This window comes from Pogonomyrmex barbatus, unplaced genomic scaffold (assembly GCF_055798465.1).
Source record: "Pogonomyrmex barbatus isolate J1 unplaced genomic scaffold, ASM5579846v1 scaffold14, whole genome shotgun sequence".
NCBI classification, from domain to species: domain Eukaryota; kingdom Metazoa; phylum Arthropoda; class Insecta; order Hymenoptera; family Formicidae; genus Pogonomyrmex; species Pogonomyrmex barbatus.
This window is the reverse complement of record NW_028297110.1, coordinates 5,084,891-5,102,513: the sequence shown is the minus strand read 5'-3', so window position 1 is coordinate 5,102,513 and position 17,623 is coordinate 5,084,891. Positions and strand designations below refer to the sequence as shown.

Genomic DNA, 17,623 nt, shown 5'->3' with positions numbered 1-17,623 from the left:
CGGAGACGACGCATTGAGCGGAGGCGGCCGTCTGTGAAATGCATTTAGCTTGTTGGTACACAGAGCACGACGGGCGAGATGCCCTCGTGCCCTCGCGCTCCTCGCATTGTGCGTGTGCGAACGCGACGATACGAGGCAAAGTGTTCGTGATCATCGAGAATTCGGCCGTCATTTTTGGAAATCGCAACCGGAGAGAATCCGGTCCGTGAAAGGCAACTATATATTTGTGTCGTGATAGAAGTAAGAATGAGATATGAAAGATAAACGCAGATAAATAATCATATTATGACAAATGACAATATTAAATAATAATTATTTTTCCAATTTTAAGTATTTCCAGTTTTTGTAAAATTCACCGTCGGCATTTCTGCGCGATAAACGATGATTGCGATGCACATTGCACAAGTTCGCAATTTTTAATTTCCTATAAGATTATTATTTTCCTATTAAGTTCTCCTGTAAATAATATGATAGTTTTAGATATTTGAAAATAGTAAAGAATGAATTTACGTGTGCTGTTACAGCGCAAAGATAGAGGCTACGAGATTAAATTGAAAGATGGAAAATTGATTGTTTAATATGAGAACAAATATGTAATATTATAATTTACTTCATTAATAGATTTTTATTCATTAAAGAAAAAAACTATTTATGAGATGATTTAAAATTTTGTCCTTCCATCTCTTTCCCTTCTCTTTCTACTTCAATAAAGTGAGATGAGACCACTTGCATAATCTGTCATCTGCGTTTTATATCATTACGAATGTGTCTCATGTGTGCTCTCCACTCTCCACGTGAAGGATGCAATCCCGTAACATCTCTCTCTCTCTCTCTCTCTCTCTCTCTCTCTCTCTCTCTCTCGTGCTCGTTTTCTATCTGCTCTTTTGCCGGCAAAGAGATCAAATTCCACTCGAAGTCCCCCATGAGCTCTTCTCGAAGGCGATCCTTCAGGATCCGACAATGAGACCGAGTCGTGGAGTGGAAAGAAAACAGAATTGGCAGCAGATGCAGGCCTCTATTCTCGACTTGTTCTGTCAAAACACGGACGTCGTTTATAGGTAGCATAACGTGGAAAACGGTGTGGGCGAGAGCGCGAAGAATACAGAGAAGAGCAGAAGTGTTTTTCTCTTCGTGCTCAGAAGCGTAATTTATCGAACGACGCGTGTCTCTTGTCGCTATGAAAGGTGCGAGAAATTAGGGCCTTTGGTGTCGCGCGAACGGGACGATATTAAATCATTCAAACTCGACGAACAATTTGTTATCTTTCTTATTGTTCAATGACATTAAATATTCTCATTTATAAAAAGATTTTTATTTATTTTGAAATTCACGATTATTAACAATTTTAATTTTCTAAATTTAGTCCCGGCATTCACGATAATATTATTCTTTATAATCCATATTATTTATGAAAACAAGATTTTTTTCGCACTGTTAATCGAATCTACTTTTATCTCTTTCGTCCAAATAATTGTGCAAAAAAAGATTGGTTTTTAATTACGATCTTCTTTCGTGTGATAGACATAAATGTAGAGATATGTTCTTTCAGAGCTACAAAAATTCTTCAAATTCTATCGATGAAATCATTCGATTATCACAGTTCGATGAACGGGCCGATCGGTGTCACCATAAATTATCATCGAAAGCACGACTTTGCGCCCCCCTCCCCCATTATGCAAAATCACAACAACGACGGGGTCGTTTCATCCACTCCAAAGTCGACCGGCTTCTTCGCCCCCAAAGAGAGCGAGAAAAAGTCATCAATTACAATTGGGAATAAATCGAAGGCAGATGCAACGATCGCCCGTAGGGCCCATCGCGACGGGTGACCGATTCTTCAACCCCCCCTCGCGGACAATACGACTGTTTTTGGCAAATACAAAGCGATACACGAGTTTGAATGCGAGTGTCACTCTCCGACGCGCGAGTGATTCGTTCTCGCTTCATCGCCTTGGCTATTACGACACGAGCAATTTGTTCCAAAGTGCCTTTAAAAATAACTTTATTGCTAATTATTTCCAATGTTGGAAGTATTTCAATATACACTGCCAATACTAAAAATCTATAGTTCAGATTATGTTTTCTATTTTTACAGACTGTATATATCGAAACACGACTGTTATCTGTTTGAAAGTAGTCATGCGCGTAAAAAGTAGCGAAATACGATAATAATTTTATGAAACCTTCGAAAAAATAATAACAAATGTTTTATATTTTACTCTACATACGATTACTCTACATACAATTTACAAAAATCAAAATATACTTTTAGTAAAAAATTATTCTGTGATTCCTCTTGAATGAAATTCTAAAGTACAAAAGTACTTTATTATTTGTGAATTATTATTAATAGATAATTAAATATACAATTATATAAAAACAACTGTTAATATTATTTAAGGATCGAATTAATCTGAATTAATTTTAGTAGAATTAATTAACCTTTTATATATATATATATATCGTCAAGTTTGATTTTTACTTTTAAGTTTGTACTAAAATTAATTGCAAGACGGGCGAATTATCAGGGAGTTCTTATCTGCCGAGTGTGGTTCCTGTCGTTATTTCGACAAGTTAATAAAAAATAATCGACCGTTAGTGTTAGTAAACTGTAATGAGGTGCGATAACTCTTTTATCTGCAGACCACAGGAAGCCAATATCGAGTCAGACGATAAAAATTCTTTGCAAAGCGAGACATAAGAATTATTGTTGATTTAAGTCGCGCTTACGAGATATTTTTATCTAATATCAAAATGTCGCATGTCTAAAAATATAAAATCTAATGAAGTTACCCTCACTATATATAGAGAAATAAAAGATTCAGAATTTCCATTGGAAGACGAATAATCTTTCCACTTCGGAAAGTTAACATCTTGAAAATTATTCGTCTCTAGGAAAAATATATAATTAACAAGAAAACTGTGATAACCAAAAATATTAGCGTTACAATTATCTTCAATCCGCGATTTTGATTCTCTGAGTTCTCTGAGTTTCTGAGTTAGGCCGCCCTAAATTTTCTCAATTCTCTTCGATTTCAACTTGATGTAATAAGTTTCATTATCAGCCCCACGCTGTCGAGTAATGTTATCGCCGTCTTTCGTATCGAATACTCGCGAAAGGTTACACCCCTCGCAGGGTCACTCGATACTGTCAACGAACGAGTCGAAGGTTCCTGAAGGCGGGAGGGAGGGAAAGAGGGATCCTCCCTTAGGACTCGTAGGGCTTCTTATAGGAATTCCTTCGCGCCGGAACGCACGTCGTCGTCGTGTTACACTTGGCGCCGAGTTTCGCACAACTGCAAGAGGGCTCGTCTCATCTCTCTCTCTCTCCCGTCGAACCGGTTTTTATTCGTCCCTAAATCGCGAGGCGACGTGCTCGCGAGGCGTGCCCTTCCTTCGTCTCCGCCGTTTATCGAACGATCCCGGGTCCCGTTTGAAACAATAAAGCCGATTCGAGACGGGGAGACTCGCAGATCCGATTTGCCGGGATCAGGATAATGATCCCGGATTGCGTCACGCTTCGACGCCCACGGCGTTGTTCCTGCAAAGGACGAGGATGGAAGGGATCCCCCTCTCGTCCGCGCGCTGCGCAAATACGCGCAGGATTAAAGTGCATTAACGGTAATGATCGCATCGTACGTTTCAATCACGTCTCGATTTAGTCGTCATGGGCGACCAACAGTCAAATTGCTCGCTCCAAACAAATTCCTAAAATCAATTCCCACGAATCATCTGGACATTGCATTTTTAGATACCAATCAGTTTTATCAGAATTTCGCGTTACATATTTTGGAAAAATAAAATTTCAATATAATTTTTTTTCAATTTAGAAACTGATAAATGATGAAAATAATTTTGATGAAAATAATTTTTCGGAAGTTTCTTCTAAAATGCTGGAATATTAGAATCTAGAAACTATTAGGATCGAGGTCACCGTGTTCGTAAATGGTTCACGCTTCGATTAGCAGAATCAACAATGATTTCGTCTTTTGGGGGGACAGAACTTTCCAATTTTCCCGGTATTTCGAGTGGGCACGCCTGACGACATTCCTTGCGAGCCGAAAGAACGCGGAGCGGATGATTAATAGAATTCGCGTTTCTAGTTCGTCGCAAATATCGTGGCTTTCTTTGGAGTTTTTCAGCGATTCTCCTTGCGTGTTTTCTGCTACCGAAACCGATACAAAGACACGCTGGTTTCACATCAAGGTATCTCTTCCGACAATACAACGACACGACGAAAATCATGGACACGCGAATGGTGAAAGTCTTTCATTATATTTTTTTTAATCATTGGCAGACGGAGAATCAATTCGGAGAAACATTTGTCATTTTTCAAACTGTCAAAGATACTAAAGATAAAAGCGATTCTAGGATTTCTCAGAAAGCCATTTTACGTAAATTAAGCATTAAATCTCTTTGAACAAGCTCTCTATTAAATATACACTTCTACACAGAAATATTGAGTAAAAAAAAAATACACAGGAATAGATATTAAATGATACTGATTTTAAAGAATCTTCTTGATATTATTTGTATTAATTATAATACATATTGCGAATTCCTAGAATACCTAGAATAACGTAGCGATTAGAATCATGATAATTACTCCGTGCCACTAATATGACGGGTATAAAGTCCGACGGGTAACTTGAAGAGAATGCATACAACACGATTCGATAATCTTAATATATTCTTCACAATTACACAGGATATTTCGGTGTAAGCGAAGGAATAGGTCGAAACAAGCGGAGAATGCGACGCAAATGATATCTTTAATCTATAAACTCTTTACAAATATGTACAATATAACAAAAGGTTGCTTTTTCACGCTGACCGCGTATCCGTAACTTAAAGATAAAACGTAAGCAGACGGAACAGTGATTCATCGTTACTTATTAGCCGAACGCCGCGAATCATCGTGATTCACGCATTCCGTCACTGCCGAGAACGCCGTTCATTCAATAATATAATCATCACGGTCGTTGTGCTGTCGCATGACATTCGTGATGATCGCTCTCGCACGAGCAAAAGGCAGATGCGGCGATCTCGTTTCTTTGCAGTGGAAGACGATTGAAGATACGATACCTTTTACCGTCGCAAAATCAGGAAATCGATTCCCTTCTTACAATCACGAGATGTGGCGAAATGTATTTGTATTTTTTTAAAAGAGGTATTCGACATCTTTTAACTTTTAAGAATCTCAATGATTTCAAAAATTTTTAAGAACATTGACAATCCTTTTAAGTTTAAAAGTCTCAACGATTTAAATAATCTCAAGAGTGTCAAATACTAAATTTAAAAAAATTTAATAATTTAAATAATGCCTAGAAATTTCAAGATTGTTAAAAAAGCCTCGAGTTTTATAAAATCTTTTCAAAGCAGCCGCAACTTTCTAACGTAAAGATGCCTGTTCTGCAATATTTATCGTTATAGTTCTCTTAACAATGTCGTTATTATTTTGCAACTAGTTAAAAATTATGTCAAATAATTCATAAAAATTAAGTTGCAATATGACTCGCAAAATTTTTGCGAACAATATTATCATCTTAAAGTAATTTATGCACGTTTGAGCGATAACGATGCATTTCGAAAATTGTCATGCATTTTGAAAATTAGCATGCAAATTGAAAATAGAATTAAAATGTAAAACGTAAAATATTACAAGCCTTTAAATGATCGGCTAATAAATCATTATTTTAATGTCACAAAATGATGCGCGTGAAAAGATACATCCTTCGAAAAGAGCCACCTTCATTTTGGAATTTAACGCGCGAGACACATCCGATAACTAAGGGAATTTAAAGTCGTTTTTAGATATGACAATCTACATTAATCACAGTCAAAACGCCAGACTCAAACTTACCCTAAATAGATGTACATAAAATGTAATTATATATTAAATTTATACGTATTAATTATATATATATTAAATATGCAAATACAATTTGCAAATTTTATATATAAATATATTATGTAATCTATAATTATATATATAAACTGCTGTTATATATAACATATTGAAATTTTCCACGGATATTCTTCAGTGGAAGCCTTTTATCGTTATGTCAATGCGATCTTTGTTAAAAGTAAGTTGTAAAAAGCTTATAGTACCAAGAAAAAAGGAAACGGCTCGTAATTTTTTGGAAACATGCGGATAATTTTAGAGTAAAACTCGCGTACCACAAAATTTGATAACGATAATCAAAATAAGATGAGACAAGTGTAGAAAATTCTACCGAATAAATATCTATTTGCAATTTCCAAGTTTACGACGCATGTCGTTATCGCTGCAACGTAGATAAAGAACAAAATATATAACTTTATAAAAAATATATAACTATATAAAAAAATTACTTTCGATAATTATATTATTCGAAGTAGCCGATCTCTTCGGGATCGATCGAGAAGCGGAACGCGACGATTCGTGACGCGCTCGCATTCATATCACCGCAAATCAGGCGAAATCGACATCGGTATCGGTATCGTTCTCCAAGAACGCAACAGGCCGTTTATCTAACGGCGTTTTTTTTGTCTTTTTTTTTATCTCTATCGATCCAAGACGGACTTGTCATTGGGAGATACACTTACACGAATCTGACACCCGATTTAAACGAAGAAAATTTTTTTCATATGTTTTAAAAAACTTTTTTCTTAAAGTCAGAGTGCCGGGCTCGCGCGGGCTTCGAGGAAGCGATGACGATGAGTTTTTACCATCATCGAGGGCAGTTCGAGGATCTACGCGAGCCTCAGTAAGCTCGTAGTCGCACCTCCATCTCGGGATCCTGGCGGTGCGGCAGATGGGGCTCGATGCCGGTCGCGGTGGCACCGGTGGCGCCCGCACCGCCCACGTGCCGGCTATGATGGCCGTGATGATGGTGATGATGACTCGCGTGATGCGTATCGTGGTGATAATGGTTGAGATGCGTCGGCTGCGCCGCCGACGCCGGGCCGCCCCGGTAGGTCCGTTGCTTCTCCTCGAAGTCGCGCAGCCGTTGATTGTAGCGTTCAAGCTGGTCGCGCAACAACGCGTCCTCCTCGACGGCGTGCTCCTCGTCGTACTCCAGACAGCCGACGCCGTCCAGCCGCTCCAGGTCGATCCAACCCCGCCACCTCACGCATACACCGTTCATGATCAGGTGCGAGCGCAGGTGTACCTGGAACATCGTCGCCGAAGCGGAATTGTTATGGATTGCTGGCGAGATCGACATCATGGATGCTGATGGATGATCGGGATATTCTTGGATCTTGGTCTTGGGATCGGTGAGGAGATTGACGAGCAGATTCCGATAGAGACTCTGGACCTGCCTTGAAGTGAAGTGGCTTTGCGTTGGGCATCTTTTGTTGGATGTAGGATTTAATTGTAAGGAAACACACGGAAAAAATAATTTGATTGGCAAAACTTTGTTTTAAAATAAACGAATTAGAAATTTCGACTTAAGTTATCAGAATTCAGTTTAAACTAATAAGATTAGGTTCTTCTGATTTAATTTAAATAGAAATCTGGTAATTTCTAATACAATTTTGATTCGAATTCTGATTCAATTTTGATTCGAATTCTGATCTAAATTTCTGATTCGTTCATTTTAAAAAGGAATTTTCATTCTTGCAGGACTGAAATCTGGATATTTTGTAATTTTTATGACGGATTAATAATTCCTTTACTTTCTAATTCTTAAATTAAGTAAACACGTCATTTGTATTGGAGTTAAAGTCTTCGTCGTAGTGGATCGAAGTATTTCTGACTCAACGCGTCGCTCTTCCTCGAAATCGATGTGTGCGGGAGAAAATGACGAAACGCATCGAAGCCGACAGCAATCTTTCGATCTTCCTCTTTTTTTTTTTCAAAATCCATGTCGGCGTGGGTTGTAGGGGAGCTCCATTACGTGCCACGACCCGCAAGTTTCAATCACGTGCGCCCCGTTCTCTCGGCCCTCTCTCGAATCCCTCCTCCCATGTCCAACAACAGCGAACGTTTCTTATTTCCGGAGAACGATTACGCAGATTGGAAGGTACGAGAAGGCCTCGCGGTCCGTCTCGAGATGAGGCTGAGAGAGGCGAGGCTCCTGCGTTCCCCGTAAGAAGTCAATTACGAGCAGAAGTAACTCTCGCGTCGATGGCGCTTGCACAATCCTCGTAAAAACCCGCTGTGCATTATTATCTCGCATATTCCGACTTGTTGCAATCTTTATGGGATATTAGAAAATTGCACTAACCGGTCAGTCGTGCGCGATGCACCTCAAGATGTTTACAATCCCAGAGAAACTGCATAAATTCTATTTAACGCATTATTATGTTAATTTCCTTTTTCTTGACTTCATTATACTTGTATTCTTTTACATTTGTATTTTACACTTTATTTTATGCTTGTCTTTTTGCGATGGATATATAAAAAAAATGATAAAATATAATAAATTCTCCAAAATTACGCGAAGCATATTATATAAATAATTATAATAATTTTAGTAATATAAAATAATATAAAAAAATAATAATTATAATTTTAGCATAATTTAATATACAAAAAAATGTTCGAGCCACTCTAAATTATTTATCAAAAATAAGAAAAGAAAGAAATAGTTAAAATTATTGTTGCTCTGAATCTTCTATGTGTGGTTTCTACCTGTCTTATTCTTCTGGCCTTATTTATGACTACTAATTAATCCAGGAATATTACTAGGCGGTGTTTTCCGAGAAAAATCTGATGAGAGACTCTCGAAAAACTAACGATTACCAGGTTCTATGCCGACGATGCAACACGGCGTTATTTTATTTTCTGGCAAACGACCCGACTTCCGGTCCCGCCACGAAGCCCAGATATTATTACGAGGTCAAGAACGCTCGGGAAAAACCAGTCGAGACCGTATTTGTGATCCCGACATAACGAACGGTGACACGCAATCAACAAAATGAGTCAAAGATTCGACAAAATGAGTCAAAGATTCAAACGATCGAATATAACATTCCATTCCCGATTTTATAACATGTAGTTTAACATTTATACCATCAATACAGCAACATTACCCGTATATATAACGTGTATCAATAAACGATATTATAGAAATTTAGATATTACATATACGCATAAATATACGCATCATATATAATTACATATTATTATTTATTATTAATGTAAATATTATATATTTTTTTAATATTTAAAGAATATTTAATAAAATTTTATATAAAGTACAATCCGAATAACTAAAAGGTCTGTATGTCTCCGTAACAATCATTTATTTCTTTTAAGTTACTAAGAACTATTAAATGCTTGTTAATAGTCAATCTATTTATAACGCAATTAATTTAATATGAGACTTACGCACGTGAACGAATGTACGAAACGCTCGAGCGGTAAATCCGACGTTACATCTCGTTACATTCTTTCGCACAGCGCTTACAGCTGCGTCGCCGACAAAGCGCCGCAGGACGTATTTTTATGTAGTAATAATCAAACGGCAGGGTGCAACTACGCGGGGTGATGGGGGGGGGGGGTCTTAAACGCTTTCATAATCGAATCGCTCGCGGCTTTTGCTCTCGAAAGACTCGATTCCCGAGTTTCCATCTTTTGAAAAAAAAGAAAATTCCTGTATTTTCCTTCATATCGCAAATAATTATTTATATTGCATTAAAAAAATGCAACAAACAAGAAACTGAGCATACATCATCAAGTCGATTTTCTTGCATGCGTTCGTATGGCGAGATCGAATCTCATTCTTATCTTATAATAAGCGCAAGGTGATAAGAGCAGTTCCTGCTCAAGGCGGAATTTTCTCTTCCGCGCAATCTTACGCATATTAATGCATCTCCGGATAGGCGAGGCGGTATTATTAAGAGTTGTAAATCTTACGCGGTTCGCATATTAACATAAGTATAAAACGCAAGCAGGAAAATACGTCGCGAGAATATTCATAATGTACGCACGTGTGCTATTCCTCGTTTCTTCGTAAGAATAATCACGAGCTCTGGACTATTCATTATTACATTAGAATTACATTATTTTTACAAGCAGGATTACAATTTTTACATCTTCTCTATTGTTTCAACAATGAAACATTTATAATAAAATTTGGAAAAAACATTATTTTAAAATCCTCAAATACGAAGCAGTTATAATTTTTTGCTTGTCAAAAAGAGATGCAGTTATTTCTTTGAGAATCATGGCAATCTTGTCATTTTAAATCAAAACAAGGCGTATGTGTGTATGTACGCATGTTTCCTGCTCGCTCTTGTAATCGCGGGATAATCTTCGCCTTGTATCTCCGGCATCGCGGAACGAATCGCCGGGACGTGTATATTCCGAGCGGCAAACGAGGCGCGCAAAAAGCCGCCACGACGAGTAATCGGCGAGGAGAGGAGCGAACGACATACGACATTGTCATTAGTCATCGCCGTTGCCTTCCTCGTTCTCACGAGGAAAGAGAGAGAACAGTAGGAAACATTTGTTTTTCTCCTCCTGTGTGAACGGGCGTGACGATCATTATCGTCGCATAATAGTCGTCGTAATAGGCGATATTTAAACTGTAACGCGCCACCGCCGGCAACCCTTTCTGATTTGCATTAGCGAGCGGAGAAAAAAAAAGCAAGAGCGCAGAAGGAAAAAAAAAAAAGGAAAGAAACGAACGACGAGGAAAGGGGTGAAAAATCAGTACCACGAGCGGTCGAAGACCACCTAAACGTTCCGAGACAAACGACCGGCTATTTCGTTGGCCCTTTTGTTTCTCGATGGGCGTCGCCGACGGTGCCTTTTTGCGCCGGGTCCACTGTGCTAGAAACTAAACCCGTGAATGCTCCGAAACATTCGTCAACGGTGTCCTGGTAGGAAGGACAACATGCTAGGGGCATACGGTCAGTACAGTCAGTGTCGCCCTTTGTCTCTCGGGGTCCAGTTCCGTACGGATATAATTTTTTACGCGCAGGACGTGCGCATGCGCCTCCACACAATTGTTTCCGGACTATAAATTCTGTGTAATCTTCGAGAGCCTGTTTGGCCGAAAAAAAACCCGCTGCGGTTTAAGGGATTGCTGTCTTAATGTTAAGCTTAGAAAATGTGTTATGTTAAGCTTAGAAAATGTAATGTTAGGAAATCGTCGGAAATCCAAGAAAAATCATTCTCGATATTTTATAACAATTGTTTTCCTCTGCTTAGCATTCCTTGTAGTTTCAATATTTTCTCTACTATTTTTAAATTATTCTTTAAACAAGATTATTTTTTTTTAAATTAATTCCAAGCTTTCTATTGCTTGAGTTTCCTGAAACTTTTTTTTTATTTTACAAAACAGAACACAAACACAAAACTTTTTTTTTAATCAATACAACTTAACATCGATGCCGTTAATATTTTTTTTTTCTCTCATCTGATGCTAAAATTTGCATTGGAGAAAGCTTTATTATTTCGCAAATCAATTCTCTCTCTGTCTCTCTTTGTTTCTCTCTCGTCTCTGTCCAATGGGCAGAGGGTTAAAAGCTTCGTCATTATCGGGCACCGCACGCGTTCTCTCTATCGCGGGTTTATCTCGATCGCGAATAAAATCTCTCCCTTAATTATTACGTCGCTCAACAGGGCACGTCGGTGCACAATGCACGCGGGCACGTGTGGTCGCGCGTCGCTCTTTATTCCTTCGCTCATTGTCGATTAAAACAAAAACGAGGCCGCGGGTCGTCCCGTAAACAACGTACTATGCACCGTGCGTAGAATCTAATGAATCGCTTCCGTTCCATTTCGTTCTCTTTTCGTTCTCTTTTGGCAAAAAGAGACTCGGTGTAAAAGAGACTGTGAGCATCATCATGAGCAAAATGCCCAGGAAAAATTTTTTGTCATGACAAACGATGATATGAACGAAGATCCTTTTAGCGTTTCTTAATAACTATTAACATAAAACTTTTTTAATATTAAAATAATGCTGATTTATCAATTTTTATTGACATCTTTTTATTTAAAATTGTTCTATGTCGCGTAAATACTTAAAAAAAAATCTTGAGAAATAAACACAATACGCAAATACGATATTGTAGGAATTTAAATTAAAAAAATCAAATTTTGTCGATAATATTTTATTCGTTTGTGATAAATTGTAGAAAAAAATATTTGCAAAAGTCGTCTCAAGAATGTTAGGAGAGAAGAGAAAATTTACAGGTTACTAGGTTTTCGTTCGACCTTTGCAAGAAATAGAGAGATTTACGAGTCCATTATATACCGAGTGACTGGCGGAGCGGCCTCGGGCATCTGGCGGCGTTTAACGGATTTCTAGAGCGCTAATTGCTGATGCCCACTAATAGTAACGTGGCTTTTACTTTCCTGTCGTTTTTTTATGTGTTGTGACAAAATGATGTAAAAGGATCCATGATCTCGAAGGATATTCGAACCAGAAACGTGACGTTTATTTTATTTCCTCGATAAAGATGAAAAATGCTTCAGAAATATGAATAAATAAAAAGATCTCTTTTGGTTTTCATTTAATTTCAAATGACAAATATAATTTTAATTTGGAATTTAATATTATTTGAATGTTTACGTGACAAAATTTTAAAAGTTCCAAAAATTTTAATTATTTAGAACTTTATTAAGGAAAAATTAATCCTAAATTAATCAGAAAAAATTCATTTTTACGTGCAACATGAATTGTGAAAATGAAAACATAAAATATTAAAAAATTATAAAATATATTAAATAACAAAGGATAAAATAACAAAGTATTTCTATTTCTTTGAGAAATGAACACTTGCAAAAATTGCAAAAAGAGGTAATGACTGAAAATCTGCAGCATCCATGAAAAGAACGCCCGCAAAATGGCGTCGCGACGCCGCCGCTATCGATCGCGATGGCGACGCCAAGAGGCGTCGGCCGCGGCGCCGGCGTATGAGAGATTTCTAGTCAATGACGATTTCTCTGAAGAAAAATACCATTAATAATATTTTTGCAAGCTTAATTGTTCCTTTACAAAGAACAATATAATTATCTGCTATGAAATAATCTTCGAATATTCGGAAATTTCAATTGCTCAAATACAAACATGTCTATGTTAAGACGTTCCAAAAATTTAAAATTTTAATTTTTGGCAAGAACTGCTTTTATTTATTTATATAAGAGAGACGCAAACAGATATTTCACTTTTATTACTACAAAGATGAAAGTAAAATCTTGGTCCTGTTCGCGCGGCAGGGTACCGTTTATGTTCAAAGCTCCCGTATTACACGGTTACCTTTTGGCCGAATTTTACATAACACAAGGATTAATTTAAAATTTAGATAATCGGAAGCCATCTCTTTTGGGAAACTTAAAATCGATTAATCGGAAAATATTCCTTTGGTTAAACTCTCCTTTCATAAGTCACATAATATCGTTACGTTTAATTCGGATTTTTGACTTTTACAAACACTCGTTCGACATGAAGATAAATCAACAGTTTGCCGCTTAAACGAAACTAGACCCCCCCCATGGAGAGGATCAGAATTCCCAGGGACCGGAAGCGGGGGTGATACACCGGGCGCCATTGTTCGAGAAGTGGCGACTGACCGACGGATACCAAATTGTGGACGTGCCCGAGAAAGGTTGCATAGCAGTTACGTCTAACGGCTCCTAATTTGCCCGCTAGTACAAACCAATTATGACCACACGGTCGTATTCTGGAGTCGCCGTTTCGAGATTTGAGCTGTCGGGGTCGAAACCTCCCGCTGAAAGAGCGAGAGTTAACGGAGAGAAACCAGTTTTTTTTTCGCAAGCTTGCGTGATGATTTTCCACGATTCAGAAATATTTAGAAACTTTTCACAAAAAAAAAAAATAATCTTATTCCCGAAACCACTAAGGTTGTAAAAAAAATATGCCATTATAAAATCCTCGAAATTTTATGTTCAAAGTCGGCGCTTTTCAATTTAAATTAAATTGACGAATTAAAGAATTGGTCTGTTTATTTCGTCAATTTAATTAATTTTATATATAAGTATTTGTAACGTGATATTTAGAGATGGATTTATTTAGGTTTTAACGGCGAGGACAAGAATCGGTCCAGCAGGATGATGCTTAGGACAAAATTCACGATAATTGAGACGATCTTGCTTGGATAAAAAAAGCGATGTGACTTACCTTGCCATGTTCCTTATCGAAATCGCAATCGCTGGGATCGACGGGGTAGCTCCCGGATGCGTTGCCGAATACAAGTTGGAGGTTGGTGCCCGTCGCTGCGAACGCGATCTCCGTGTGACCTTCTCGACAGCCATTTTGGAAACGTACCTGACGTTCTTCAAGTGGTCGATCTCTATAACCGGTGTATCTCACCTGCAAAAAAAATAAAAACATCTCCATTAGCAATGTACATTAATGCATAAAGAGGTTTTTATCCAGGAAATAATAAATGCAAGACATTTACAAAATATGTCAAAGGAAATTTGAATTTTAAAAGACATGCACTTAATTTATGTATGTTTCTTTAGACTTTTTATTTATAGATTTATATCAGATTTTGATATGTAGATATATTAATATATTGTATTAATATATTTATTAATATATTACATTCGATATTTTTAATAAGTTATTTTATAGAGATAAATGATACAAATTATATTGCTAGAAAAACATTACAATATCTTCTTATTATCGCCTAATAATTAATTAATCAACTCATTTGACGATATTTCTGAAAGTATCGAATGCTTGTTTATTCAAGAATATCTCTAAAATTCTCGGATTCACAGAAATTAAAAGATGAAATGAATGTGAAATTCGTTACTCATCGTAATTCGGAGATACTGAATAAATTCGAAGAAAGAACGACATTCCAACGATATCGCGTATTTTAAGTCAGTGCAGTGACGGGGAATCCTTTGATGCCGTTTCGAGATTTCTTATTGCGCCACGTAAGTCGAAAGATATTTCTCGAGATATCCGGCTGAAGTTGATCAACAGCGAGCAATAAACATATTTAATGTCAATTCTAAAACGAAGCAATAGTTCTCAGAAATTCCCAGCAACTTGATTTCATACAAACTTAAATACAATTGCGATCTTTGTTACTTCAGCTTCAGAAAAAAAAACTTTATGCAAAAATAATATTTATTATCTTATTATTTTTTAAAATAATGCATGTCAAGAATTAAATTTAAAGACATCATTATATCCAAATAATTGTTGTAGCTTGCATATTTACAAACAGTATTATCAAATGCACATGTTAGTCCTAGTAATAAAAAATCGTGCCAGTTCCTTTAACATAAGGATTCGTGACACACTTTTCATTTCCTTGTACGTTTCCTTGTAGGAATATCGCGTGTGTTTCCTGCATATTTATCAACACAAGTATTTCCTCTTAAAGATATCAACCATCTTTATGTATTCTGCAAGCGAATATTCTTTCTAAGCATTCTTAGAAAGAATACTTTTGTCGGAGTATCTAAAAATTTAGTCAAATACAAAAATCTGAAAACAATTTTGTTGGGTCACCAAAATATTTATGGACATAAAAAAAAAATATTAGAATTATAAATGTTTATATTAAGGTATAATAGGATCAAAGATAAATTTAGAATGTAAACATAAGTAGGAATGTAAAATAAATGTAAATTGATAGTGTAAAAAGTGATGTTAAATAGAGCTAGATGTTAGGAGAAATTGTAATATATATATATATATATATATATATATATATATATATATATATAGCATGTAAATAAGAAACAATGTTAGGTAATCAGAGGATAAGGAAAAGGAGCATGTGTAATTTAGGCGAAAACATAAAATAGTATAAAGGGCAGAGATGGATGAATGAATGAGGTAAGGAGTAGATTGTAAACCAAATCCCTTCATGGCAATATAAAAAGCTGAAGAAAATAAGAAATAGGACAGTTAATTAGTTACTAGAATTTGTGTAGTATTATCATTATGTTTAAGTGTTTTACGTAATAATTTTGATGGTTCAATAAAATTATTTTCAGATCTCTATTTAGCCAAATTTTTAGATGTTTCAAACCGTTCTTTCTGTACTAATTTTTCGCATGTGTCTTTTCTTAAAAATATTAAAGCACGAATACAAAAATATTTTTTTCTTTGAAAAAAAAAAGACAATTGTAGGAATAATCTTTTGATTTAAATGTACGGAACAGTTTTGCTGGCAAATCTAAAAACTTGATTAGATACAGTTTTGAAAATAATTTTATTAGGCATTCAAAGTTATTATATACGACATTTAAATAGGTAGAAAATAAAACATTTTTACAATATTATTATTATTATAAATATAAATATAAATATGAATAAATATTAATGCAAATATAAATATAAATACAAATAATAAATATAAGTTTAAAAATCTTATATAATTTTGATAGTTCAAAAAAATTTTATTTTCTTTCAGATCTGTGATCAAATTTTTTAAATTTGCCAGCAAAACTATTTTCTTCATGTGTCTACTGTATGTTTTTTTTCAATCAATACGGATATGAATAGTTCGCGCATTTTTTCCACAACGGACTCACCTCGCTCTCACGACTCAGCCTTCTGAATAACTCATCGCTCTCGAACTTGGCCTTCTGATCAGGCACGACGCGCGGCATCTTAAAGACAAGTCGGGGTGGCCGTGGTTGTTCGTACAGACCCATTCCATCAAATGGCAACACACCCACGCCCGCATGCTCGCTCATTGCGTGCATCATCTTTGTCGCCGGGTTAACCCCCCCCTCGTACCTCTCTCCTGCAACAACACTCTCTTCTCCTCCTCGCGAATGTCACTGGCTCGTCACTAGTATCACTACCGATACTAGTCTCTCGATACCTTCCACGTATACGCAAGATGTATGAGTAACCCCTAATTTTCAGAAGAAAAAAAAAAAGGAGTACAAGATATGGACGAGGAATCACTTCGTATCCTCTTTCGCGCGATCACCACGATCACGATTGGTCTGAGATATCCGCGAGGAGACACTCTCTTGCCAGAACGATACGCACCAAGTGGCGCCTAAGTGGAGACTGGAGCACCGAAAAGCAGCGCGCCAAGTTTCCCCCATGCTCTCTCGCTCGTTCCCGGGGAGCCCGACACGCCTCTGGACCGCCCTCTTTCCTACCGACTCTCTCTCTTTCCTACCGTTATGAATCACGGATTTCTCCAGCAACCAGCCAGCCAGCCAGCCAGCCCGGTTCCCGATTCAACCCTCCGGAGCCGATGTCGTATACCCGGAGCACCGGGAGCTCTCACCCCGAGTATGTCAACGTCGGTGTGTGTGTGTGTGTGTGTGTGTGTGTGTGTGTGTGTGTGTGTGTGTGTGTGTGTGAGAGAGAGAGAGAGAGAGAGAGAGAGAGAGAGAGAGAGAGAGAGAGAGAGAGAGAGAGAGAGAGAGAGAGAGAGAGAGAGAGTTTGCCTGGCAATCTAGTTTCGTGATTTTATAAATGGAAGAAAAAGCGTTGTTGCTCTCCGCCTTGCAAGCCGTTTTATTTCCAAAGCGTTCCGGAATATGTCTTGTTTTCTTATAAAGAGGGTTGAAATCGGAAATACAAGATCTTTAATGGAAAGCTCGGGCCAGGATATTTTATGGAGCACAATTCTAAGGAATCTTATTGAAATTAAAACTCGATATTGTAAACGCTTCTATTATTTATTTCATTTGACAATTATGATCCTAAAAACGTATCCTATA

At 37.0% G+C, this 17,623-nt stretch overlaps 1 protein-coding gene across 2 annotated transcripts in view; it reads right to left on the bottom strand.

Annotated features, from left to right (window-relative positions):
• The window catches only part of LOC105430798 (protein big brother), a 53,289-nt gene extending 36,231 nt beyond the window's left edge, over nt 1-17,058 (bottom strand). Inside the window, exons 1-3 of one of the 2 annotated variants that reach the window (XM_011644515.3) lie at nt 16,469-16,989; nt 14,082-14,273; nt 4,673-7,154 (exon numbers count right to left, since the gene is read on the bottom strand). In XM_011644515.3, the coding sequence (XP_011642817.1) occupies nt 6,747-7,154; nt 14,082-14,273; nt 16,469-16,645 (777 nt within the window). In that variant the 5' untranslated portion in view covers nt 16,646-16,989 and the 3' untranslated portion in view covers nt 4,673-6,746. Of the gene's footprint in view, nt 1-4,672; nt 7,155-14,081; nt 14,274-16,468 lie in introns of those variants that run through there. The other variant, XM_089073207.1, reaches the window with a different exon arrangement.
• Between the last annotated feature and the right edge of the window lie 565 nt (nt 17,059-17,623).